At 58.9% G+C, this 26,629-nt stretch overlaps 1 protein-coding gene across 12 annotated transcripts; it reads right to left on the bottom strand.

Annotated features, from left to right (window-relative positions):
- Positions 1–332: 332 nt before the first annotated feature.
- On the bottom strand, positions 333–26,412 carry Zfr2 (zinc finger RNA binding protein 2). Of its 12 annotated transcripts, none has more exons than XM_040737486.1 (20): positions 26,389–26,412; positions 21,529–21,819; positions 20,456–20,628; positions 20,098–20,338; positions 17,404–17,494; positions 16,223–16,467; positions 12,931–13,110; positions 12,318–12,504; positions 11,338–11,483; positions 10,405–10,524; positions 6,695–6,834; positions 5,991–6,126; positions 5,410–5,576; positions 4,744–4,918; positions 3,684–3,822; positions 3,117–3,211; positions 2,938–3,033; positions 2,448–2,559; positions 1,638–1,735; positions 333–1,153 (listed from the first exon to the last, which is right to left on the bottom strand). In XM_040737486.1, exons 3-20 carry the CDS (start codon positions 20,548–20,550, stop codon positions 977–979), a joined length of 2,640 nt encoding a protein of 879 aa, XP_040593420.1. In that variant the 5' UTR covers positions 20,551–20,628; positions 21,529–21,819; positions 26,389–26,412; the 3' UTR covers positions 333–976. The 12 variants fall into 12 exon arrangements, with proteins under 12 accessions (XP_040593420.1, XP_040593423.1, XP_040593422.1 ...); XM_040737489.1 differs by lacking the exon at positions 26,389–26,412 and adding an exon at positions 26,290–26,361 and having other exon boundaries at positions 333–1,193; XM_040737488.1 differs by lacking the exon at positions 26,389–26,412 and adding an exon at positions 26,290–26,359 and having other exon boundaries at positions 17,404–17,491.
- Positions 26,413–26,629: the final 217 nt, after the last annotated feature.

Raw genomic sequence — 26,629 nt, 5'->3', positions numbered from 1 at the left:
GGAGGATTGCAGGCTCTGATGGAGGTTGAGCTCAGAGTCCGGGTTCCACTGGGAGGAGAAGGAAACTGGAAGGCAGTCTTTCCCAAGACCTGGGGCCTGAGCTTCTCCTCACACTCCCAGGCAACTCCTCCAGGAAGCCCTAGCAGAGTCCCAGGACCTTCCCAGGCTGGAGCTGCCATGAGTCTGTGTGGGACTGTGTAGGGGGCTGCCACCAGGCAGCTCAGCACTTGGAGTTCCGCCCATGCTCATGATGTAACCTCGTATGGGGAGGCTGAGACCTGTGGGCACCCCCCCCCCCCCCAGCCCAGAGTGAAGGAAACGAAGGCAACACCTCACACGAACAGATCTGCTTTATTCCCCACCCCGGCCGAATTCTGTATGATTCTACAGACTGGCCATTGTGCCATGTGTGGGCTGGCCTTTAAAAGCCACAGCAAAATGGAGCAGGGTCGAAGCCTTGGGTGGTACCAGGGGGTTCGGGGCGGCTTAATGGGGCAAGCTGTTCCCTGGCCCACAGGATGACCTGGGGTGGAGGGGGCTCTGTCTGCAGAAGGCACTCAGTGGCTGGGGCTGGGGTTCCACTGTGGGGTGACAGCGTCCCAGGGGCCATCTGTGCCCTCACAGCCGAGGTGGAGTAAGGTGTCCGTGTGAAGAATATGGTTGGGTCTGGGGTCTGGGGAATCCCATTCTGTGCTCTCTGCCCCTCCACCCCCCCACTCTGTGACTTCTACAATCTTGCAGGCATTTCAAGAAAGCGATTCAGATCCTACCTGCTTCTTATGACATCGGGGAGTTTCAAAATGTAATTAGTACCAAGAAATGGAGATCACTGCTATGTGGCTGGGGGGTGACAGATGGGCATGGGGGTCACCACAGTGGGACCCCCAGCACTGTGGATAAAATCTACAGACCCAGTGGCAAAGGTGTCCACATCGGAGGAAGCTCACACCAGTTCAGGTCTGTGGTGATGACTGGCTCACAGCAGCCCAGCTGCGCCCTGCCGGCCCCGCTTGCTGTCCCCGGCGCCCACGTGGGCCTGACTAGCCTCCCTCATCCTCTTCCGGGCCCGGGCCCCAAATCTGGTCCGTGGGGGTAACTGTTCCATGTGAAGGACCTTGTGTATTTGTCGGAAGGCCACAAGACGCAGGGCACGCTGTGGACAGCGGGGTCCTGTTAGTGCGAGCCAGCCGGGCCTGCGGTGTGCAGGGACCAGGGAGCAGGGCTGTACTGTTTGCTACGATTTCTGGCGCCAGGCATGTGGCCTGGGGAATTCCCCCTCTGGCTGCTGGCACAGGCTGGCATGGAGCCCTTGGGATCCCACCTGTACTTCCTGGCTAGAAGGACCCCGAATTCCATGTAAGACACCTGACTCCTGTGAAAGTGGCAGTGCGTGGAACTGAGTATGTGTGGCTGGGATACTTCCTTTGAGACTGGAGCTCGTGTAGCCCAGGCTAGCCTCAAACTCTCTATGTAACCAAGGATAGCCTTGAACTTCTGATGTCCACTTCCACTGCTGGGGTGGAGTCTGGGACCTGTATATGATGGGGGGTCACGGTGGCTGCTGTGGCCAGTCTGTTTGTCACCCCCAGTCACGCTCCTGGGCCCAGACTCTGGGAGGAGGGTGGGAGCCCATGTACCTGCGCACTGGCTGTTAGGTCTTCTCGCTGCTGTGGGGTCATGGGCTCCAGGGCATCCTGCGGGCCTTTCTCACAGGGGTCCTGTAGCCCGGGGCCATCTGAGCCAGTGAGAAGGTGGACACCCTTGTGAGGGACTGTTGGGTCACAGCGGGCCACCCTGCCATGGCAGGTGACTGTGCATGCAGCCCATGCGGTGTCTACACACTAGGCGAGGCCTGCCTGGGGTGCACTGCATGGGTCCCCCTGGCCTCTGGTACCCGTGCGTGTGCCCATGCCCCAGTCTGTGTGACGGCCCACTCGACAGGCCTGACCTTTGACCTCCTTTCCTACTCAGAATCCCCGTGTCTCAGGGACCCCTATCGTCCACCCTCCAGGACCCTGCAGAAGGCCTGTGACACTTGTGCTCCTCAAACTCCTTATGCAGCGGAGGCTGACACTGAACCCCTGGCCCTCCTGCCCCAGCCTCCCAAGTGCTGCCAGGGCAGGTGCGTGCCGGATCATGAAGCACTGGGGTGGCCCGGCGAGTGCCCAGCCCCATGTCGCTACTGCATGGTCCTGTGGCTTCCCTGGACCTCAGGCGTGGCGCAGATGGCACCGGGTGCCCCAGCCATGGACGACGATGCAGCCAGTGGTGTGGCGGCTGCACAGGGTGGCGCCTGGGCAGACAGACTCCTGCCCGTGTCACCCTTTGTGTCCCTGGAGGACGGTGGCATGCCTCTGCCCTTGGCGCCGTGTGTCCAGTGTGTGGGGGTGACCCTGTCCTGTGCCCACGTCCTGGACTCCCCACCCGTTCCTGTCGCCATCACTGACCTGTCAGGAGCGCACCTGTGGCCACGTACTCCAGGACCCGCCGCACAGCGTCCCCCGGGCTCAGGGGCCGGGCGGCACTGCTCAGCACCTTTTCCACCAGCAACTCCATGGCCTGAAGGGGACACAGGGACGGGGGGGGGGGCATGATGGGACACAGTGTGGCTTGGATGGGGGCAGTACATTTCTGTGACCAGGACAGGTCAGGTCCTATGATGTGGGGTGAGTCCCGGGGATGCCCTGGCCCCTCACCCTGATGCTGACAGGTCTGTGTGACAAGAGCACATTTCCCTGGGACATCTACATTTGCAAAGGGTCTGGACTTCACCCCCCAGCTTGGCGTTTAAGGTCACTGCCAAACGTGAAAGTTTTGAGGGACCTGGTGACACGTGTCTCGTTAAAGCTCCCGCCTGCCCATTCTGGGTTAGCCGGGTGTTGAGCAGAGGCCTAGCTGGTCCCCCTTGTGGTTCCCTGCTGTCCCCTGCAGCCTCACCCAGGCAGGCAGAGCCCCCCACGGGGGCAGGCAGCGGCACAGTTCCCGCAAAATCCTGATGACAATCACACATGGCTGCAGGCCACTGGCTCGAGCCTTGGGGAGGACACACAGTTATCAGTGGGACTCTGGACAGACTGTGGATGGTGACTGTCCCCACGTCAGCACCCCTTGCTGACCTGGAACCACTTGGCATGACGGAGGGCTGCCAGGGTCTCAAGGCATCTCTCCCGGTCCAGGACATCCTCTGGGTCGGACACAGAGTCTTGCAATCCTAGAAGGGACAGGACACCGAGTCTCTTCCTGCTGAGCCTCAGCCTCACAGCGTGGCCCTGTCCCTCTGCCTTGCCCACAATGGCCTCAAACGAAGAGCCCGCCCACTCAGTTCCTGAGCGCTGGGATGAAGGTGACACTGTGCCCAGCACCTACAATATGTGTGTCTGATAGCAGACGCTGCTGCCTATACTGTCTGATTTTAGGCAACAGACTATCAAAGTAGGAGGCCGCCCTGCAGGCCTCAGGCCTGGTCACAGGGAGGGGCGCTGTTCCTAATATACATGCTGGGGCGTGGCTCAGTGGCAGAGGACTTTCCAAGCACATACATCAGCCCTTAGCTCCGCCGCACCAGATCCCACCCCACATGACCTCCACGTGACCCACAGGTACCGAGGCCATTGGGCCTTCCTGCCCAGAGCAGGGTGTGTCTTCTGCACCCGGGAGACTCAGGACAGCAAGTTGGGGCATACCTCGTTTTACGGAGGGGTCCTCACGCATCAGAGGTGAGGTGGCAGACACAGTGACCTTCACCCCCGGCCCCACGCAGGCTGAGATAACAATGTTGGCATCCCGGTCAGATGAGACTTCATACTTGTCTTCTGCCACTATCTGGGTGTAAACATGACATGACTCCAGCAGAGAGTCCAGTGTAGACAAGTCGGGAATGCTACTCACACACGCACCCATCTGTTCACTCTTGTGTGCCCGTGGCTACAGGACCCGGCCCTGTGTTGGGAGTTTGTATGTGACTTAAGACCCACAGCGGGAGCAAACCTGGAAACACTGAGGAGCCTTTGTATGTAAAGAGTACCTGTTGCTCAATAAGACAAGCACCTTGGTAGAAAAACAGCTGGGGATGAACAAAATGCCAGCAGAAAAGGAAGGAAAACAAATGGCCCTTTTCACCCGTCAGTCACCCTGTGGTCAGACAGAAGGGAACTGTCAAGGTGCCCCGGAACTGCGAGTACAAAGTCCCAGGGGCGTGTGCATGTGTGTGTGCACGTGTGTGCGTGTGTCTGTGTGCACGTGTGTGCACACGTGTGTGTGCGTGTAACAATTGAGACCAGGGGCCAGCACCTGCAAGTGCTCACCACTGGACTCCAGGCCCCACCCTGGCTGAAGCCATGCTTCTCCCTCAGTCCCTGGGACAACAGGTGCACAGTGGTTCCTTTCTTGTGCGTGTCAAGGCCAGAGACTGAAGTCAGGTTGTTTCTCAGTTGCTGCCTAACCCTTGTTGTTTGTTTGTTTGTTCGAGACAGGGTTTCTCTGTGGCTTTGGAGGCTGTCCTGGAACTCACTCTGTAGACCAGGCTGGTCTCGAACTCACAGAGATCCGCCTGCCTCTGCCTCCCGAGTGCTGGGACTAAAGACGTGGCCACCACCACCCAGACTATGATTGGCTTTTACATGGGTTCTAGAGATTCCAACTCAGATCCCAGTACGTATGAGGGAAGCGATAGAGCGCCCCCAGCCCTGCCGGTCTCTCCACACTCTGAGCCTGCGGGAGTCAGAGGCCCAGCCTCACTCTTACCGACAGCTCTCTCGGAAGCTCCTGCTTGATCCTCTGTAGAAGAGAGTGTGTGGGCTTCTTGGAACACAGTAGGGTCAGCTGCACACTGTGGTCCCCACGCAGGACCAGCCCCTTAGCCAGAATGCCAACCCGTACCACTCCCTTGAGCATCCTCGGTGGTGGAGGCACCAGGGTGCTGAGAAGACAGAGAGGCAGCGGGCATCAGCAGGAGTCACAGAAGGGTCCCGAGGATGCTATGCTCCTGAGCTCCAGGAACCAGGCCCCTCTGCAGGGGATGCTGGCTGATGGGAAATGAAACCTACCTTCCTCCCCAGTACCCACTCTGCAGTCCCATGCAAGCAATCCCACCACCGGAGAGGCCAGACACCTACCTATCTTCGATCGAGCTGTCTGTCTGTCTATGATCTATCGATCTATGATCTATCTCTTCTACTTATCTACATACCAACCTACCTACCTATGTCTGAAACAAGTGCTCACCATGTAGCCCAGGCTAGCCTCATACTCACAGCAATCCTCCTGTTTCAGCTTCCTGAGTCTTGGATTCACCAGCCCCTATACATGGGGTGGGAAATACTTTCTCCATGAGAAGCCTGGGGGGCTCGAGACAATGGGGTGGGACAGAGCTTGACCCCGTGGCACCGTGGCTTGTGGCACGGTACTAACCTATTAAGGCTGCTCTCCTCTGCCAGTGTGTCTGACACCAGTCTGAGGGCCCGTTCTGTGTGGGACACGGCTGTCTGGATGGCCTGCAGTTCCTCCTCGGTGGGGTAGATGGAAGCATGTTTGCACATGACATGCCGGTCGTCATTGCTCTCCGGCCGGCGCCCTGACTGTGGGGACAGCAGCCGTCATGAAGGGTGGGCTGGGGACAAGCCAGCCCCGTGGGACTGTGGGAGACGTGGACGGGCTAGGCAGCTTCGAGGAGACGCCTTGCCAGGCGGGAGGCGGCTGTGGCCAGCAGCTGCCGCAGCTCCACAAGGGAACATGTGCCAGGGCTTGGGACTGGGTGGAGCAGCTCTCCGCTGGCAGTGCCCATCCGTTTGCAGGCCAGAGGCCAGGCCCCCGGGGCATGTCCCCAAGTAAGAGGTCAGCCTTAGGTCCCTACTGAGCCTGAGGATAGACATTTGTGGAGGACTGGAGGGAGTCGCAGGTGACCTGAGGCCTGGCAGGTGTGAGCGCACTGAATGGCCTTCAGGGTCCTGTGCACTCTGAGCTGGCTCCTACATGATACAGCCGGCACCCACCTGGCGCCGGGTGGTGGCCATCCCTGGCTTGGCAGCGGGAGCGGGCAGGGCCCAGGTGGGTGATCCGGGTGGCTGTTCATCAACCTGGGGCTGTGAAGGCTCCTGGGGCTGCCTGCTCTGTTCTTCTTGATGTCTGCTGTGACCAGGTGGGGACACAGGGATGTGGTCACCAAATGACCCCACAGACACACTCCAGCCCCAGGGACCAGGTCACCACAGAGAGGTCAAAAGGGTGAAGTCAGGGGTGGCGAGCAGAGACTCCAGAGTCAGGGGCATCAGAGGTCAGGGGCATCAGAGGTCGATGGGGGCATCAGAGGTCAGGGGCATCAGAGGTCGATGGGGGCATCAGAGGTCAGGGGCATCAGAGGTCAGGGGCATCAGAGGTCAGGGGCATCAGAGGTCAGGGGCATCAGAGGTCAGGGGCATCAGAGATCAGAGGCATCAGAGGTCAGGGCATCAGAGGTCAGGGGCATCAGAGGTCGGGGGCATCAGAGGTCAGGGCATCAGAGGTCAGGGGCATCAGAGGTCAGGGGCATCAGAGGTCGGGGGCATCAGAGGTCAGGGCATCAGAGGTCAGGGGCATCAGAGGTTGGGGGCATCAGAGGTCGGGGGCATCAGAGGTCAGGGGCATCAGAGGTCAGGGCATCAGAGGTTGATGGGGGCGCCTGAGGCTGACGGGCCGTGAGGAGGGGACACCATGTCACCTCTGCTCAGAGCTCCAGCGCCGTGCACCCTCCAGTCTCGCCTGCGCCAGCTGCCGCTGCCTCTGCAGCTGCTTGGCCAGTGCCCTCTGCATGGGGCCGCTGGGTCGGGCAGCCACCGGAAGTGCAGGGTCCACTTTCTTCTGCAAAGGCAAAGCCAGATAGATGGTGATGCGGGGGGGGGGACAGACAGACGCAGCCACCTAACAGGCACAGAGGAGCCACAACTGGCCCCCAGCAGCTGTTCCCACAGACTCAGCTCTACCGGAGCAGCAATGCAGGGGTATGCTCAGGGGACAGCAGGCGACATGCAGCTCACAGCAGCCAAAATGGGGCACTTCGGGAAAGGTCCTGCCAAGGAGCTGGGGGCGTTTGTTAGGTGACCGAGACTGCTAAAAGTCACCCATGGGCCACTCACATTCACACTCTGTCCAGCTGACCAAGTACCAGGCGTGGTCACAGGTGCAGCTCCACAGAGACAGCCACCACGGGCATGCTCTGTCTGCCCAAGTTGAAGCCACACGTGCTCATACGGGGAGCCTGACGGCCAAGCACAAGGCTGGCACAAGGCTGGGTTCTCATGTGCCCTGGCCCTGAGTATCTGCAGACTCCCCTGCAGGACCGATGAGGAGCAAAGCTGCCCAGCCCCCACCTGTCCATGCACTGCCCGCACGCACACGCCCGCACAGCACACGCCCGCACAGCACACGCCTGTACAGCACACACCCGCACACAGCACACGCCTGCACAGCACACGCCCGCACAGCACACGCCCGCACAGCACACGCCCGCACACAGCACACACCCGCACAGCACACGCCTGCACAGCACACGCCTGCACAGCACACGCCTGCACAGCACACGCCTGCACAGCACACGCCCGCACGCACACGCCCGCACAGCACACGCCCGCACAGCACACGCCCGCACAGCACACGCCTGCACAGCACACGCCTGCACAGCACACGCCTGCACAGCACACGCCTGCACAGCACACACCCGCACACAGCACACACCCGCACAGCACACGCCTGCACAGCACACGCCCGCACAGCACACGCCCGCACAGCACACGCCCGCACAGCACACGCCTGCACAGCACACACCCGCACACAGCACATGCCTGTACAGCACACACCCGCACACAGCACACGCCTGCACAGCACACGCCTGCACAGCACACGCCTGCACAGCACACGCCTGCACAGCACACGCCCGCACAGCACACGCCTGCACAGCACACGCCTGCACAGCACACGCCTGCACAGCACACGCCCGCACAGCACACGCCCGCACAGCACACGCCTGCACAGCACACGCCCGCACAGCACACACCCGCACACAGCACACGCCTGCACAGCACACGCCTGCACAGCACACGCCTGCACAGCACACGCCTGCACAGCCACACGCCTGCACAGCACACGCTGCACAGCACACGCCTGCACAGCACACGCCTGCACAGCACACGCCTGCACAGCACACGCCCGCACAGCACACGCCTGCACAGCACACGCCCGCACAGCACACGCCTGCACAGCACACGCCTGTACAGCACACACCCGCACACAGCACACGCCTGCACAGCACACGCCTGCACAGCACACGCCTGCACAGCACACGCCCGCACAGCACACGCCCGCACAGCACACGCCCGCACAGCACACGCCTGCACAGCACACACCCGCACACAGCACATGCCTGTACAGCACACACCCGCACACAGCACACGCCTGCACAGCACACGCCTGCACAGCACACGCCTGCACAGCACACGCCTGCACAGCACACGCCCGCACAGCACACGCCTGCACAGCACACGCCTGCACAGCACACGCCTGCACAGCACACGCCCGCACAGCACACGCCCGCACAGCACACGCCTGCACAGCACACGCCCGCACAGCACACACCCGCACACAGCACACGCCTGCACAGCACACGCTGCACAGCACACGCCTGCACAGCACACGCCTGCACAGCACACGCCTGCACAGCACACGCCTGCACAGCACACGCCTGCACAGCACACGCCTGCACAGCACACGCTGCCAGCACACGCCGCACAGCACACGCCTGCACAGCACACGCCCGCACAGCACACGCCTGCACAGCACACGCCTGTACAGCACACACCCGCACACAGCACACGCCTGCACAGCACACGCCTGCACAGCACACGCCTGCACAGCACACGCCTGCACAGCACACGCCTGCACAGCACACGCCCGCACAGCACACGCCTGCACAGCACACGCCTGTACAGCACACACCCGCACACAGCACACGCCTGCACAGCACACGCCCGCACAGCACACGCCTGCACAGCACACGCCCGCACACAGCACACGCCTGCACAGCACACGCCTGCACAGCACACGCCTGTACAGCACACGCCCGCACAGCACACGCCTGCACAGCACACGCCCGCACACAGCACACGCCTGCACAGCACACGCCTGCACAGCACACGCCTGTACAGCACACGCCTGCACAGCACACGCCTCGCACAGCACACGCCTGCACAGCACACGCCTGCACAGCACACGCCCGCACAGCACACGCCCGCACAGCACACGCCTGCACAGCACACACCCGCACACAGCACATGCCTGTACAGCACACACCCGCACACAGCACACGCCTGTACAGCACACACCCGCACACAGCACACGCCTGCACAGCACACGCCTGTACAGCACACGCCTGCACAGCACACGCCCGCACAGCACACGCCTGCACAGCACACGCCCGCACACAGCACACGCCTGCACAGCACACGCCTGCACAGCACACGCCTGTACAGCACACGCCCGCACAGCACACGCCTGCACAGCACACGCCCGCACACAGCACACGCCTGCACAGCACACGCCTGCACAGCACACGCCTGCACAGCACACGCCTGCACAGCACACGCCTGCACAGCACACGCCTGCACAGCACACGCCCGCACAGCACACGCCCGCACAGCACACGCCCGCACAGCACACGCCTGCACAGCACACACCCGCACACAGCACATGCCTGTACAGCACACACCCGCACACAGCACACGCCTGTACAGCACACACCCGCACACAGCACACGCCTGCACAGCACACGCCTGTACAGCACACGCCTGCACAGCACACGCCCGCACAGCACATGCCTGTACAGCACACGCCTGCACAGCACACGCCCGCACAGCACACGCCTGCACAGCACACGCCTGCACAGCACACGCCTGCACAGCACACGCCCGCACAGCACACGCCTGCACAGCACACGCCCGCACAGCACACACCCGCACACAGCACATGCCTGTACAGCACACACCCGCACACAGCACACGCCTGTACAGCACACACCCGCACACAGCACACGCCTGCACAGCACACGCCCGCACAGCACACGCCCGCACAGCACACGCCTGCACAGCACACACCCGCACACAGCACATGCCTGTACAGCACACACCCGCACACAGCACACGCCTGTACAGCACACACCCGCACACAGCACACGCCCGCACAGCACACGCCTGCACAGCACACGCCCGCACAGCACACGCCCGCACACAGCACACGCCTGCACGCATGCCTGCAGCCCCTGCCCCCTTCTCCCTGCTCCTCTCCATTGCTAGGCTCACTTCTCTCCAAATACCTCACCAGTCATCTTCCCACACCCCGCCTCATGGTCCTTCTGGCCTTGGGTGCCCCTGCTGGACATACCCTGTACTGCAGCCGGTGCCGGCGTCCAGTCAGATGCATGTCTCTGGCGTTGCGGTCATTGAAGTTGCATTCACAGAGCCTGCATCGGAAGCGGATCACCTTCCCCTCATCACTGCGCACCTGGGACAGAACACAGCCCTGACGCGCTGGGCACCAAGTCGCCCAGGGTACTGAGCCTCCTGGGCGGGGTGGGAGGGGGCGCTGGCAGGGTGGTGTCATTCCAGAGAGCTGACATTGGAAGCCCAGATTCTGCCCCTCTGGTTCCTTCCTCCCCCAGTTCCACCACATCCCATGATGCCCTGCTGGCTGCCAGGCATTTCTTTGGTCCCCATGGCTTCTGTCTAATGCCCCCGACAAGTGGCAGAGTACCACGATTGGCTGTAGCTGGTGAGCCCTACACTGGACACGGTGAGAAGACCTGTTCACTGTCACTCCGCACAGACCCACACGACTGAAACCCTGGTGATGCTGGGGCAGGCGGGCAGGCAGGGGTCATGGAGTGGACTCTGAATGGAGAAGATTCTGCAAATGGCAGAAGCTCGTGAGGGAACTGTCCATCCTGGTGCCTGCATGATGGCCAGCAGGGACACTCCGTGGGCTGGCATTCAGAACCCAGGGTCTCAGGGTAGAAGGGAAAGGCTGGCCAGGGTGCGGAGGCCCCCTGAGATGGACTGGCGTAGCTCTCTGGTGTCCCAGCCTGGCCTCAGTGGGCCCCTCTGGCCAAGCAGGTGGTGGGGCTGGACAGGAGGGTGGTAGTGCCTGGCCGACCTCTCCCACCCCCTGGCCCGTCGGCACTCCCTGCGGGGAAGGCAGACATGGGAACCAGCAGGTCTGACAGCACCCGGGGAGCCACAGGGCCTTCACCTTCATAGCCACCACGGGCCGCTAATCTCAGCAGACCCTGGGACTCTGCTGTCCAGCAGCCTTGCTCACCTCCTCCACGTACTCTGTTCCCACTGGCTCAATGTCCCCACAGGTCCCCGAGGCTTCCCCAGGGCGTCCCTTGGTGGTCCCCGCCTTGGGGTGTGATGGTCGCCCTTCTCCAGGTCGGCTGTGCACTGTCTGGAGCTCAGGTGGCCCTGCCAGAGACCATGGCAAGCTGCAGCCTGGGCTCTCCCCATCCCTTTCCCATAATGCCATGGGAATCTGAGCCAGAGGGGCAGAGCCCCTCCCTCCTGTGGAAACTGCCATGGGCAGCATGGCGTCGCACAGCCATGGTAAGCTAGGCGCAGTGTCACAGGTCTATGTGGTACACAGCTCAGGGGGGAGAGCAGGCCACCGACCATCTGATGAAGACGGGTCACCTCGAGGGAGTGACCTTTGATTCAAACCAAGTTTCCACAGAGCTGGTGGCACATGCTCTGCTCGTAAGACTGAGGCAGGAGGATCACCATGGGCCATGCAGCGAGATTCTGTCTCAAAAACCAAGATATAGCTGGCCGGTAATGTAAATTCTTTTTTTTTTTTTTTGTTTTTTGTTTTTTGTTTTTTGTTTTTTGACACAGAGTTTCTCTGTATTGTTTTGGAGGCTATCCTGGAACTCGCTCTTATAGACCAGGCTGGTCTCGAACTCACAAAGATCCGCCTGCCTCTGCCTCCCGAGTGCTGGGATTAAAGGCATGCGCCACCAACGCCCGGCCGGTAATGTAAATTCTTAATCCCAGCACTTGGGAGGCAGAGGCAGGTGGAACTGAATTCAAGTCTACTCTGGGTTACAGAGCCGGAAAGAGCTCCATGATAGTCTGCCCACACAAAGAAACCCTGTCTAAATAAAACAAAAACCAAACAAAAATACCCCCCAAAATATCTAAAAGCTGGGGCGTGGTCAAGGGTGGGGCCCAACCTAGAATCCCCCAGTGAGGGGCCGTGGGTGTGGTCCACTGCTCACACGTACAGAACTGGAGAGACCGTACCCTTGGGTGAGGCTGTTGGTCCTTTGGCTGCTGCTAGCCGGCCTGAGGTGTGTGAGCTGTGACTGGTGTGAGCTTCACGCTTGCCTGAGGTCTCAGAGGTGCTGTCGGAGCCTCGGGTGTAGGTGACACTCCGTGGCGTGGGCTCGGAGGGGATGGGCTTCCCTAGCCTGGTGTGCAACTTGAAGACCTGCAATGGACCCCAGAGCCCTCAACCAAGGGCAAGTCTGGGAAACAAACTGAACAGGCTGCTGGAGGGAGTGTAGGGCTGCGCATTCTGTGGCATTCTGAGGAGCCACCCTGCCCCCCAAAACAAACAAACCCCCAAAAACAAAAACAAAAACCCCACCCGCCGGGAGCTGCCTGCAGTCCCATCCCTCAGACTTGGTTCCGCTTTCTCTCCAACACCCGCACGCGCTCCCACCGAATGTCTCCTACCTCTAGGCAGCTTCTTGGCTCCCAGGCTGTGGCCAGTCAGTGTGTGTGCATGGATGTGATTTGGGGACCCTAACTCCGAGGTCTCAACCTCCAGCCACATGAGAGCTCACTCACAGCCACCGCCTCTCCCCCACCCTCCACCTGCTCCGAGCTCACAGCTGGCCTGAGAGGCGCATACCTTCTGGTGCCTGGCTCCCCTCATGTGGGCAGCATAGGCGTCCGCCCCGGTGCAGGACACGGCACACAGGCCGCAGTGCAGGCTCTGGGACCCTCTGGGCCCTCCGCTGGGCGGTGTGCCCGTCCTCTGAGCTGCCTGTTTCTTCCGGTGCTTCTGCCCTTCCAGGTGGTCCCGATAGGTCTGGGACAGAGTGAGGTGGCCTGAGAGGGGGTGGCCTGAGAGGGAGGTCCCACCAGGAGCCGCACAGCCACCATCTCAGAGCTCAGAGGGCCACAGGGTCCCTGGCTTCCTCCACCCCTTGTGCCCAAGAAATAAGTGAAGGTGCTAAGTGGGAAGAGTCAGGGTAACACCCTCACCCTGCCCTGCCCTAAAGTCCAACCATGTTTCTCAAGAAAATAGTCACCAAAGGCTCACTGGGAACAGTCTGGGAACAGGGGGCTGCCACCAAACAGGACCTGGCTTTTCCAGTCTGGGGATGACGTTCAGGACAAAGACCTAAGTTTTATCCCCAGGAGTCAGATGTGGGCTTGCAGGCCTGCCCTTTGAGGACTCGGGAGTATGTGTGTGTCTGTGTGTGGTGTGTATCTGTGTGTGGTGTGTGTCTGTGTGTGGTGTGTGTCTGTGTGTGTGGTGTGTATCTATGTGTGGTGTGTATCTGTGTGTGGTGTGTATCTGTGTGTGGTGTGTGTCTGTGTGTGTGTGGTGTGTGTCTGTGTGTGGTGTGTATCTGTGTGTGGTGTGTATCTGTGTGTGGTGTGTGTCTGTGTGTGTGTGGTGTGTGTCTGTGTGTGGTGTGTATCTGTGTGTGTGTGGTGTGTATCTGTGTGTGGTGTGTGTCTGTGTGTGTGGTGTGTATCTGTGTGTGGTGTGTGTCTGTGTGTGGTGTGTGTCTGTGTGTGGTGTGAGTCTGTGTGTGTGGTGTGTGTCTGTGTGTGGTGTGAGTCTGTGTGTGTGGTGTGTGTCTGTGTGTGTGGTGTGAGTCTGTGTGTGTGGTGTGTGTCTGTGTGTGTGGTGTGTGTCTGTGTGTGGTGTGTGTCTGTCTATGTGTGTGGTGTGTGTCTGTGTGTGGTGTGTGTCTGTTTATGTGTGTGGTGTATATCTGTGTGTGGTGTGTGTCTGTCTATGTGTGTGGTGTGTATCTGTGTGTGGTGAGTGTCTATGTGTGTGGTGTGTATCTGTGTGTGGTGTGTATCTGTGTGTGGTGTGAGTCTGTGTGTGTGTGTGGTGTGTGTCTGTCTATGTGTGTGGTGTGTGTCTGTGTGTGTGGTGTGTGTCTGTGTGTGGTGTGTGTCTGTGTGTGGTGTGTATCTGTGTGTGTGGTGTGTGTCTGTGTGTGGTGTGTATCTGTGTGTGTGGTGTGTGTCTGTGTGTGGTGTGTGTCTGTCTATGTGTGTGGTGTGTGTCTGTGTGTGGTGTGTGTCTGTCTATGTGTGTGGTGTGTGTCTGTGTGTGGTGTGTATCTGTGTGTGGTGTGTGTCTGTGTGTGGTGTGTGTCTGTGTGTGGTGTGTATCTGTGTGTGTGGTGTGTGTCTGTGTGTGGTGTGTGTCTGTCTATGTGTGTGGTGTGTGTCTGTGTGTGTGGTGTGTATCTGTGTGTGGTGTGTGTCTGTGTGTGGTGTGTGTCTGTGTGTGGTGTGTATCTGTGTGTGTGGTGTGTGTCTGTGTGTGGTGTGTGTCTGTCTATGTGTGTGGTGTGTATCTGTGTGTGGTGTGTGTCTGTGTGTGGTGTGTGTCTGTGTGTGTGGTGTGTATCTGTGTGTGGTGTGTGTCTGTGTGTGGTGCGTGTCTGTGTGTGGTGTGTATCTGTGTGTGGTGTGTGTCTGTGTGTGGTGTGTGTCTGTGTGTGTGGTGTGTATCTGTGTGTGGTGTGTGTCTGTGTGTGGTGTGTGTCTGTGTGTGGTGTGAGTCTGTGTGTGTGGTGTGTGTCTGTGTGTGGTATGTGTCTGTGTGTGGTGTGAGTCTGTGTGTGTGGTGTGTGTCTGTGTGTGGTGTGTGTCTGTTTATGTGTGTGGTGTATATCTGTGTGTGGTGTGTGTCTGTCTATGTGTGTGGTGTGTATCTGTGTGTGGTGAGTGTCTATGTGTGTGGTGTGTATCTGTGTGTGGTGTGTATCTGTGTGTGGTGTGAGTCTGTGTGTGTGTGTGGTGTGTGTCTGTCTATGTGTGTGGTGTGTGTCTGTGTGTGTGGTGTGTGTCTGTGTGTGGTGTGTGTCTGTGTGTGGTGTGTATCTGTGTGTGTGGTGTGTATCTGTGTGTGGTGTGTGTCTGTGTGTGTGGTGTGTACCTGTGTGTGTGGTGTGTGTCTGTGTGTGTGGTGTGTGTCTGTGTGTGGTGTGTATCTGTGTGTGTGGTGTGTGTCTGTGTGTGGTGTGTATCTGTGTGTGTGGTGTGTGTCTGTGTGTGGTGTGTGTGTGTGGTGTGTATCTGTGTGTGTGGTGTGTATCTGTGTGTGGTGTGTGTCTGTGTGTGTGGTGTGTATCTGTGTGTGTGGTGTGTGTCTGTGTGTGGTGTGTATCTGTGTGTGTGGTGTGTGTCTGTGTGTGGTGTGTATCTGTGTGTGTGGTGTGTGTCTGTGTGTGTGGTGTGTGTCTGTGTGTGGTGTGTGTCTGTGTGTGGTGTGTATCTGTGTGTGTGGTGTGTGTCTGTGTGTGGTGTGTGTCTGTCTATGTGTGTGATGTATATCTGTGTGTGTGGTGTGTGTCTGTGTATCTGTGTGAGTCTTTGTGTGTGGTGTGTATCTGTGTGTGTGGTGTGTGTATCTGTGTGTGATATATTGTGTGTGTGTATCTGTGTGTGGCGTGTATCTGTGTGTGATATGTCGTGTGTGTGTGTGTGTGTGTGTGTGTGTGTGTGTTGTCAGACAGACATATGACATGAAGCGTCTCTGGATGCGAGCCCATCATTCTGACAGGTTATCTCATTGTTTTCTTTTCCACCACGTTGTTAGTAAATTTAATTGAATTCTTCCTGGGGTGTGTTGCCTGCGTGTGACTGTGCTCTGCATGGCCAGCAGGGGGCACTTGTCCCAGGAACCATGGTTACAGGGTATGGGACACACCCATGGGGGCTGGGAATACCCTGGGGCCTGTAGAGGGCTGGCTGAAACAGGGCTCACGTAGCCCAGGTTGGCCTCAACCTGACCATGTAGCTGAGGATGACCTGAATTCCTGATCCCCCCTCTCCTATCCCTTTCCACCCCACCCCTGCCTTCACTGCGGATGTGACAGGCTACACCACACCTGCCACTGTTTTTGACAGACGGAGACACTGAGCCACCCACTGCCAGTCCTGACCTGTGGCCCCGCGCAGCTGACCCTGCAGACCTCACAGTAGTGCATGGAGGATGGCCTCGGGCCTGCCGTGGGCTTCGGCAGCCTGTCTAGGAATGGCAGCGTGTCACTGGTAAAGCTGGGGTCCCAAGGCCCGAGGCCTGGGCCACCCCAGGGGTCCGAGCCCACAGGAGTGGCTGGGGAGGCCTGCTGCTTCTGGGGGACCCGCTGGGACTTCAGTGGGCGGTTGCAGCGCTGGGAGCTGGGGCCTAGGAGGGAGAGAGACAGAACTTAGCCAGGCTTACCCAGAGCAGATCCACTGCAGGGAGCAGATGCCTCACTGGGGACAGAGTGGACCCAGGTGGGGACAGCAGCCCGGGCTGGGCACTTATGGCCACTGCGGCACCAGGACAAGTCATGCTGGTGGGTCGGCCTTCTCTGAGTGGCCCTGTTTGCAATGGCCTCTGCAAGCCTGTGCCCGCCCATGGCCCAGGGAGAGCTTCTGGCCGGGCTGCAGCTCAGTTCAGAACTCAGTGGAATTTAAAACCTGAGATTGGAGCTGACAAGATGGCTCAGTGGATAGGGGCTGCTGTCTAAGCTCGACCTCTGGGACCCACACAATAGAAGAACTGCCTGAAAGTTGTCCTCTGCCCTCTACACGTGCCGAGACAAACACCGTCGAAAGTAAATGGCATAAAAACAAACAGATAAAGACATAAGACTGACTGGGCATTGGTGGCGCATGCCTTTAATCCCAGCACTCGGGAGGCAGAGGCAGGTGGATCTCTGTGAGTTCGAGGCCAGCCTGGTCTACAGAGAGAGTTCCAGGACAGCCTCCAAAACAATACAGAGAGACCCTGTCTTGAAAAACCAAAAAGCAAGCAAACAAACAGAAATCCAGCACAAACACAAACACACAAGCACGCATACACATGTGCACACACACAAAGACACATGCACATACATACATATGCACAAACACACATGCGCACACACAAACACACATATACATATGTATGCACGCACACGCACACACACACATGCACACACACGCACACACACATACATATGCACACACACACACAAAGACGGGAGTCTAGCCAGAAGGTGTCCTGCTTGCCCTTGTACAGTGTGCTCCATGCTGAATCAGAGTGGCCCCTGTGAGGTCCATGGCCATCCCCGCCCCACAGAGACCTGACACCCACCTGGTCGGCAGAGAGAAGCCGTGGCTGGCTGCTCTGAGGCGTCCTCACAGCTCCTGGTCCCCTTTGACATTCTGCAGCTGTGACCATCCTGCTGCAGAGTTCCATGGGACACAGAAAAAAGGAAGCAGCTCAGTGAGGTGGGTGGGACACTGGGGACAGTGAGGTGGACACTGGGGACACTGGGGTGAACACTGGGACAGTGGGGTGGACACTGGGGACACTGGGGTGAACACTGGGACAGTGGGGTGGACACTGGGGACACTGGGGTGAACACTGGGACAGTGGGGTGGACACTGGGGACAGTGGGGGGGACACTGGGGACAGTGGGGGGGACACTGGGGACAGTGGGGTGGACACTGGGACAGTGGGGGGACACTGGGGACAGTGGGGTGGACACTGGGACAGTGGGGGGACAGTGGGGTGGACACTGGGGACAGTGGGGTGGACACTGGGGACAGTGGGGTGGACACTGGGACAGTGGGGGGACACTGGGGACAGTGGGGGGACACTGGGGACAGGGGGGGGACCCTGGGGACAGTGGGGTGGACACTGGGGACAGTGGGGGGACACTGGGGACACTGGGGGGACACTGGGGACACTGGGGGGACACTGGGGACACTGGGGGGGACACTGGGGACACTGGGGGGGACACTGGGGACAGTGGGGGGGACACTGGGGACAGTGGGGGGGACACTGGGGACAGTGGGGTGGACACTGGGGACAGTGGGGGGGACACTGGGGTGGACACTGGGACAGTAGGGGGACAGTGGGGACAGTGGGGTGGACACTGGGGACAGTGGGGGGACACTGGGGACAGTGGGGGGACACTGGGGACAGTGGGGGGACACTGGGGACAGTGGGGGGACACTGGGGACAGTGGGGGGACACTGGGGACAGTGGGGGGACAGTGGGGACAGTGGGGGGACACTGGGGACAGTGGGGTGGACACTGGGGACAGTGGGGGGACAGTGGGGACAGTGGGGTGGACACTGGGGACAGTGGGGGGACACTGGGGACAGTGGGGTGGACACTGGGGACAGTGGGGTGGACACTGGGGACAGTGGGGGGACACTGGGGACAGTGGGGGGACACTGGGGACAGTGGGGGGACACTGGGGACAGTGGGGGGACACTGGGGACAGTGGGGGGACACTGGGGACAGTGGGGACAGTGGGGGGACACTGGGGACAGTGGGGGGACACGGGGGTCTGTGTGGTTAAACATGGGACGTCAGTGCTCTATGGTCTGGACTCTGTTCACGCAATGTGTTTTGATGGGAAAAGTCGTTCTCATAGCCCATACTGCCGGGGACTCCCACATAGCCATGGGTGACCTTGAACTCCTGACTCTCAGGAGCTGCCCCTCAGCCAGCTTATGTAGTGTAGGCTGTGGACTCAACAACTTAGGGTGGTGGGCTAGTGTAGCCATTAGAAACAAACTTCATGTGTGTGTTAATTTACTGTGTGCATGCACATCCATGAGTCAGCATGGGGTCACAGTGCATGAGGTCTGAGGACAAATCGTGACAGCCAGCTCTCTCCTTCTACCATGTGGGTCCCAGGGATCAAATGCCAACCCTCAAATTCAGCAACAAGTGCCTTTTCCTACTGGCCATCTTGCCACACCCTTTTTTTTTCACTTATTTATTTTTTTTCAAGACAGGCTTCTCTGTCCTGGAACTCGCTCTGTGGACCAGGCTGGCCTCGAACTCACAGAGATCCGCCTGCCTCTGCCTCCCGAGTGCTGGGATTAAAGGCGTGTGACCCTGATGCACGACAGAAAGAAGGGGTCCCCCTCGCCATGGACGGCGGGCCTCCTGTGATGCACACCCCAGCACTACAGGGCACCCACAGCAGGTGCCCTTGTCTCCCTGTGACCTTCAACCCTGCTGCCCTTCAAAGGCCACCAAAGCCTCCGAGACTACCTAGAAAGCCAGAGCTGGGTGTGACCCACTTCCTCCTGCGCCCCCATCTCAACCCTCCTGTCCCCCCATTAAATGCTCATGAATGAAAGCGCCAATTCCGATACACGTCCACCCAGCCCCGAAATTCTTCTTGGGGTGGAAGCCAGGCGTCCGGGTGTGGCCTGATCCAAGTGTTGGCAGTGCAAGTCAGGGGTGACAGCAGAGGGGGCTGTGGTGGGGAGGTGACACAGCAGACACCATGTCCTGGTACCCCATCATCACTGCCTGCCAGAGGGGAGTCTCTCGGAGCCATGCAGGCTCCTCCTGGGGCCACCACCCCTCTGGACCACAGCTCTGTACTCAGTGTCTCCAGAAATCCCTCAGGGCTCCCTGGGAGGTGTCATCGTGGTGGCTCCTGTTACCCTAGAGCAGGGACCTAGAAATGCAGCTCTGACATAGCTGATGTCAGAGACACCATGCACGTCCCCATGTGATACATTTTTCCTTGTGGGGGCCTGGGGATACCAGGTGGCCAGAGCACAGGCTGCTCCCCCATGTGGGCGGGGCTGGGGATACCCAGTGGCTGGAGCACAGGCTGCTCCCACAGAGGACCCAGTTCGGTTCCCAGCACCCTCAGGGCAGCTCACAACCTCCTGCAGCTCCAGCTCCGGGGTCGGAGGCCCTCTTCCAGTCTTCGTGGACACTGAACACACATGGAATGCAGACACACGCAGGCAACACACTCATGTAAACCAAAGGAAAGTCTTGCTGCACGAGGCGGCGCTGCGGTACCTGGTGGGTGGGTGCGGCAGTGGCCACGGGGACAGGATCCTGGGGACGGCTGCTTGCTATGGAGTCCTGGCTGGAGCGGGGCCGGGAGCAGCCACACCCCACTGGGACTCCTCCTCCAGGTGCAGGTGGCTGGGTGGCAGGGGCCAGGGCCCGGCTGGCAGTGCTCTCCATCCCAGGGGTGGACTGCATGGCAGGGGTGGCCCCAGGAGCCGGGAGAGGGAAAGCGGAGAACGGCGGGGTGCTGGAGTCACCAGAACACAAAGGCAGAGTGGGTTAGCTGGGTCTGAGGTACGTGACCCCCAGAGCAAGCGCTTGGCCAGGCCAGCCACGTAGGCCACACTCTGTCCCTGGAGCTCACACTAACTGGATGGCGTCATCAACAGGCCCTAGAGATCCTCTTGTGTCTGCCTCCCCAACACCAGGTACACAGGAGGGTGGCATCTTGCCTGACATTGTAGACGGGTGCTGGGGATTCGAACCGGGGTCCTCACACTTGTGCAGCAGCCAAGAAACTCAGGGAGGTGAGCACACCTGCAACCAGGCATGGAGGTGCAGGCCTGACTACCCAGACATTCTGGAGGCTGAGGCTGCAAGACTGTGAGTTCTAGGCTAGCCTGGGCTATGGTGAGCTGTTGTGTTTTGTTTTGTTTTGTTTTTGAGGCAGGGTTTCTCTGTATTGTTTTAGAGGCTGTCTTGGAACTCGCTCTGTAGACCAAGCTGGTCATGAACTCACAGAGATCCATACCTGCCTCTGCCTCCCGAGTGCTGGGATTACAGGCGTGCGCCACCAACGCCTGGCTTGAGCTGGTGGTTTTTTTTGTTTTTGTTTTTGTTTTTTTAAATAAGTTACTCCTGGGCGTGATGGCACACGCCTTTTTTTTTTTTTTTAAGATTTTTACTTATTATGTACTCAGTGTTCTGCCTCCATGTACCCCTGAGGGCACCAGATCTCATTACGGATGGTTGTGAGCCACCATGTGGTTGCTGGGAATTGAACTCAGGACCCCTGGAGGAACAGTCAGTGCTCTTAACCTCTGAGCCATCTCTCCAGCCCCCGAGCTGTTGAGTTGTTGTGTTTTTATCTGTATTTTACACATGTGGGTTTTTGTTAGTGGTACCACTTGTGTGGCTGGTGTCCACAGGGGCCAGCAGAGGGCGCTGGGATCCTTCACTGAAGGCAGAGACTGCGAAGCATCTTGGGTGCTGAGAGTCAGCCCAGCTCTGTCCCTGCAAGTGCAGTGCTGAACTTCAGCAAGGCCTCCAGTGCCCTGACCGCCGGGAAGACAGCACCAACAGCCAGGCACAGGGAAGACAGGGCCGTCCAGACCAGGGAGGACCAGGGAGCCCTTCGGGGACACTGAGGATGGGATTTCCCTGTTACTCTGCTAGGGACCCCAAAGCCACCTGCATGCTAATGTGTGCTCTACCCACCTGTGGTCACCAGGGACCCTGAGCTCAGAGAGCCCGGTGGGAGCAGGAGACACAGCAGGCCCCTGACACCAACGTCCCACGGTGTTGTGAGTTCTGAATCAGTAAAAATGGGGGTCACAGCTGAGGAGTCCCAGGCTGAGAAGTCAGAGGTTTCCACCGTGGCAGGTGACAGCTAGCAGGCAGAGGCCTTTGGAGTGGCTCCAAGGGACAGGCAGCGGCCACCACTTTTCCTGGGCAGCTTCAGACTCAGGTCAACTGGACACAAGCTGAAGTCATCAGAGAGGAGGAAGCCTGGGGGGCATTTTCTTAGTGAGTGATGGGGAGGGTTCCGCCTACTGTGGGCGGGGCCACTCCTGGGGGCTGGAGCTGGGTTCTATAAGAAAGCAGGTGAGCAAGCCATGGGAGCAGGGCAGTGAGCAGCGGCCCCCTCCCTGGCCTCTGCGTCAGCTTCTGCCTCCAGAGCCCCTGGCACTCTCCATGAGGGTCAGTGATGGGACACCCGACCGCTTTCGGTCAGCGCTCCATCACTTAGTAACCCTGACCAGGATAGAAACTGGTGCCGAGATCATGGGGTTTGCTGAGACAGGCCTGGTTATGTCCTGGGAGGGCTGGGAAGCCACAGAGTGCTCACCACCCCAGAGAAGAGCTAGGCGGATGCTCTAACAGACAGCGGGGTGTGGCCGGTGGAGGCCTGGCTTGTGAAGTTCAGAGGGAAGATGCTGTGGGGCCATTTGCAGTTCTGAATTAAGAATCTGTGGCTCTGCAATGGAGTACCAGCCTAGAGTCCACACCCACAGAGAAGCTAGGAAACAAGGAGCACCCTAAGAGAGACATACACGGTCCCTGGAGAAGGGAAAAGGGACAAGGTCTCCTGAGAAAATTGGGAGAGGGAGTTAGGAGATAGAGAAAGGGAGAAGAGGAGGGGAGAGGAGGACAGGAGAGAGCAGGAAGGTTGAGTCAGGGGAAGAATAGAGAACAAGAAAAGAGAGACCACAATAGAGAGAGCCATTATAGGTCTAAAGAGAAATCTGGCACTAGGGAAATGTCCAGAGATCCACAAGGATGACCCCAACTAACAATCTAAGCAATAGTGGAGAGGCTACCTTATAGATGCCCTTCCCCTATAATGAGATTGATTACTACTTATATGCCATCCTAGAGCCTTCATCCAGTAGCTGATGGAAGCAGAAGCAGACACCCATAGCTGGGCACTGAGCTGAACTCCTGGAAACCAGTAGCAGAGAGGAAGGAGTGATCAGAAAAGGGGTCAAGAGCAGGCTGGAGAAACCCACAGAAACAGCTGACCTGAACAAGGGGGAGCTCATGGACCCCAGACTGATGGCTGAGAGGCCAGCATAGGACTGATCCAGACCTCCTGAATGTGGGTGTCATTTGGGAGGCCTGGGCAGTGGATCAGTATTTATACCCAGTATAGGAATGGACTTTGGAAATCCATTCCATATAGAGATACTCTTTCAGCCTAGATACACAGGGGAGGCTCTAGGTCCTGCTCCAAAGGATGTGACAGACTTTGAAGATCCCCCATGGAAGGCCTCACTCTCCCTGGGAGGCAGAAAGGGGATGGGATAGGGGGTTGGTTAGTGGGGAGCAGGGGAGGAGGGGAGGGAGAGGGAATTGGGATTGACATGTAAAACAAGTTTGTTTCTAATTTAAATTTTATAAAGGAAAAAAATCTGTGGCTCTGATCAGCTGAATAAAAGACTCAGCTGTGATGAGCAAGTTAGCCAGCAGCACCAGGGTGAAGCGTCCTGGGCGTCTCCTGGGAGCCAGCACACAAGGTCAAAGTTGACACCTGCACAGGTAGCCAACCTTGGTAGTGTGTAAATGTCACCCGGGTGGCGGTGGTTAGGAAGGCATGGAGGGCTTGGCACTGGGAGAGGCCAGGGGAAGCCACGGGTGCAGGCACAGCCGGAAAAGAGGGGACTGAGGGGCGCCTACGGGAGGAGATGCCGGCACCATGGGCGTGGCCGGAGAAGCGACATCGAGTTGTTTACACTGCTGGAGTCTGGTTTTCCCTTGTTCCAACGGGGACTGTGCCCTGGTTCTTCCCTCTTGTAGTAGAGAGTTAATTGTTTGATTTTACGGGAGCACACAGTTGAGAGACTTTGAAATTTAAAGAGATCCTGGAGTTTCACAAAGGCTTCAGATTTCATTAATTATTGTTATTACTATTGTTGCTGTTGTTATTTTGTTTTGTTGAGGCAGGGTTTCTCTGTGTAGCCCTGGCTGTCCTGGAACTCGCTTTGTAGACCAGGCTGGCCTTGAACTCACAGAGATCTGCCTGCATCTACCCCTCTGTTCTGGGATTAAAGGAATGTGCCACCACTGTCTGGCTCAGAGACTGAATTTTATTGTATAATTTAAAAGGTTTGTTTTTACTCTGTGTGTACATGGTCTTTGCCTGAGGGAAATTTGTGCACCACATACGTGCCTTACCTGCAGAGGCCACAGGGGACGACAGAGGGTTAAGAGCCACCATGTGGGTGCTGGGAGCCAAACCCAGGTCCCCTGTAAGGGCAGCTGTGCTGTGGCCACTAGGTCATCTCTCCAGCCCCAGAGGGGACTGGATTTTACACTGATTGGAAAAGAAGTCTGCAACATGTTTTATATTGTGATATTTATTGATATGAGATCTTGGGGACGAACAAAACAGAATTTATTGCTAAATAATGTCGTGTCAGTGTGTCAGGATGACAAGGGATCAATTGTGCAGGATACTTTCGTCAATCTGACATTTTAGAGTCATCAGAGAGGAAACCTCCCTGAGATGCAGCTGTGAGGCGTTTTCTCAGAGATCAGTGCGGGAGGGCCCAGCCCATGGTGGGTGGGGCGGTCCCTGGGCTGCTGGTTCTGGGTTCTAGAAGAGGGCAGGTTGAGCAAGTCAATAAGCGCCCCCCCGCCACAGCCTCCGCAGTCGCTCCCGCCTCCGGGCCCCCGAGTTCCTGTCCTGACCCCTTCAGTGATGAAGTATTATGGAAGTGTGAGCTGAATAAACCGTTTCCTCCCCAACCTGCTGTTGACTGTGGTCTTTTCCTTTCTTTTCTAAACAGTCCATCTGACCTCAGGCCAAGTCACCAGGTTTGGCGGTGGTGTGTCAACACACAGTAACCCGAATAAGACACCTGCTAATGGGGGCTGTCACAGCCCTCAACTCCCGATACACGTCCAAGTTCCTTTTCCCCTACTAACTTGGCAGTGACTGACTTGTTTAGAGACAGGGTCTGTAGCTCAGGCTAGCCTTGAACTCCAGACTTCCACCTACCCCAGCCTCTCACCCTAGGAGCTGGCGTTGGAGGCCTCTACCATCTGGTCCATACTTTTACTGACTTCCAAAGACTAGAGCTCACTTTACCAGAACCCCAATGATACCCACCTGGAGGGTCCCATCCATCATAAACCTGAACCCCATCCACCCCTGTGTGGAGGGTCCCCATTTATCATAAACCTGAACCCCCAATCCATCATAAACCTGAACCCCCAATCCATCATAAACCTGAACCCCCAATCCATCATAAACCTGAACCCCCAATCCATCATAAACCTGAACCCCCAATCCATCATAAACCTGAACCCCCAATCCATCATAAACCTGAACCCCCAATCCATCATAAACCTGAACCCCCAATCCATCATAAATCTGAACCCCATCCATCATAAACCTGAACCCCATCCATCATAAACCTGAACCCCCAATCCATCATAAACCTGAACCCCATCCATCATAAACCTGAACCCCATCCATCATAAACCTGAACCCCATCCACCCCTGTGTGGAGGGTCCCATCTACTGGGCACCAGGCCTTCTACTGCTTCCCCACCCTGGAAGTCCCTCATCCCTCAGGACCAGAACTCCCCCTCCTCCCCATCTGGAGGATTTTCCCATCCGTTAGACATCAAAGCCCCAGGCTCCATCCCCGTCAGGAGTGTCCCCAGCCATCAGACCCCAGAGCCTCTGCCTCGGTCCCAGTGGAGGCCCCACCCATTAAACGCGGAGAACGCCAATTCCGTCCATCAGGCTCCAGACCCCCACCCACCCATGCGCGCGTGGCAGGTTCCCCAAGGTCTCAGGCCCTCTCCGAGGTCAGCCCCCTCCCCAGCCCCGTCTTCCAGGCCCCACCCTCCGCAACCCAAGTCGCTCGCTCCTAGGCGGGCTCGGTCCCCACGGGTCCCCGCCCCCACCCAGCCCGCCGTTCCTCGCTACCCCGCCCCGCCTCCCGCGGACCCCAGGGACCGTCGCCCCGCCCCGGGCCCGCCCCGCTCCCCGCGGCTCCCGACCGCAGCCCGCGGGGTTGGGGCGCCGCGCCGCCCGCGGGGCTCGTTACCTGGACGACGGGCCGGCGCCCTGCGCGAGGCCGGAAGAGCCGCTGGCCGCCATGTCCGCGTCCTCCCGGAGCCCGCGGGAGTGACGTCACGGCCCTGCCCCCCAGGACCCGCCCCCGCCGCCCGGGACCCGCCCATGTCCCCCCACCCACGGAGGGCCTCGCGTAGCCACGCCCACCGGCCAACGCTCCGCCCCCGGGGTCGGCGTCTTCCTAGGAGGCGGGGCGGCCGCGGCAATTTCCCGGGGTCACACGCGGCCTTTGCTCCTATTGTGCCCTTGGTTTCGGCCCCCGGGCGTCCCCGACAGGGTCGGGCGCGCGCGGCTGGCACCGAGGGAAACACGCAGAGTGGAGTATTGCTCAGCCCAGAGGAAGGGAGGGAACGTCGCCGCACTGACACACGGACGGACTCCGCGCTCACCGAGAAGAGCTCCGTGTGGGAGCTGCCCGCGCGAACCAGCCCCGAGCGAGGCCGCGGCGCCGAGCACGCGCTCGCCCATGCTGTGGGGGCCGCTCTCACCTTCCGGAGACGCTGACAGCTCTCAGCCGGAAACCCGCTCTTCCCAGGGCCCCGCCCCTCGCTGGGATCCTAGGCGGGGCTGCACCCTGGCCACGCCCCCACGCTTGCACAGCGAGCGCTCTACCCACTGGGCCATCCCCACGAGCTCCTCTTCTCACTCCCGAGACCTTGGCCTCACGGCGCAGTCTGCCGGGCCTCGAGCTGCCATTACCCGTGCCTCAGCGCCCGGGGTGCAAACTGA

The sequence above is a fragment of the Mesocricetus auratus genome, unplaced genomic scaffold, assembly GCF_017639785.1.
Source record: "Mesocricetus auratus isolate SY011 unplaced genomic scaffold, BCM_Maur_2.0 Super-Scaffold_100676, whole genome shotgun sequence".
NCBI lineage: Eukaryota > Metazoa > Chordata > Mammalia > Rodentia > Cricetidae > Mesocricetus > Mesocricetus auratus.
Note: the sequence above shows the minus strand (reverse complement) of the source record. Positions and strands in the feature narration are given on the sequence as shown.

Excerpts from the sequence above, each read along its gene's own strand:
- Zfr2 (XM_040737486.1), bottom strand. The coding sequence starts at position 20,550 with ATGTCAGGCAAGATGCCACCCTCCTGTGTACCTGGTGTTGGGGAGGCA. Across the intron at positions 12,505-12,930 it reads GGGGAGCCAGGCACCAGAAG|GTCTTCAAGTTGCACACCAG; the intron begins GTATGCGCCTCT and ends GGTCCATTGCAG. Across the intron at positions 3,034-3,116 it reads GTCATGCCAAGTGGTTCCAG|GCTCGAGCCAGTGGCCTGCA; the intron begins GTCAGCAAGGGG and ends GTCCTCCCCAAG.